The 557-nt window shown below is 53.7% G+C and overlaps 1 protein-coding gene across 1 annotated transcript; it reads left to right on the forward strand.

Moving 5' to 3' along the window:
* Positions 1-44: 44 nt before the first annotated feature.
* On the forward strand, positions 45-552 carry LOC105002698 (histone H2B type 1-A-like; the record flags this gene model as incomplete). Its single annotated transcript, XM_010859504.1, has 1 exon — positions 45-552. A coding segment is annotated over exon 1 (490 nt), but the record flags the coding sequence as incomplete, so codon positions are not given.
* Positions 553-557: the final 5 nt, after the last annotated feature.

Here is a 557-nt window from a genome sequence, read left to right on the forward strand (position 1 = left end):
AGCAGGGCCTATAAATTCGGCCAACGGCCTTCAACGCCCTCACTGTTCTTCTGGGCTGAGCTATGGGGAGTGGTGGCTCTGTCGTGTCCCAACCATCCTCTGACAGCTATGAGGAAGACGTGATCACCAAAGAAACTGGCACCTCCGAAACTGAGCCCTCTGAAACGGAGATGGCGAAAGCAGAGACCTCCAAACCAGAGCCGTATGATGCGGAACCAAAAAAGGCAAAGCAGAAGACAGCTAAGGGCCGCTGTCGCCGTCGCCGGCACTGCCATAACGACAATTTCTCAAGTTTTGCTACCTATTTCCCTAGGGTGCTGAAGCAAATACATACAGGCCTGAGTCTTTCCCACGACTCCATGAACATCCTGGATTCGTTTGTGAAAGATATGTTTGAGCGGATTGCCGAAGAGGCCGGGCGCCTGGCCTGCTACAAGTGCTGCACCATCACGCACGAAGACATTGAGATAGCTGTGCGTCTTCTGTTGCCTGGGGAGCTCCGCAAGTATGCCATAACTGCGGCCACCAAGTCGCTCATCAGATACCACACCTGCAGA

Source organism: Bison bison, unplaced genomic scaffold, assembly GCF_000754665.1.
Source record: "Bison bison bison isolate TAMUID 2011002044 unplaced genomic scaffold, Bison_UMD1.0 scf7180017856466, whole genome shotgun sequence".
Taxonomy (NCBI): Eukaryota; Metazoa; Chordata; class Mammalia; order Artiodactyla; family Bovidae; genus Bison; species Bison bison.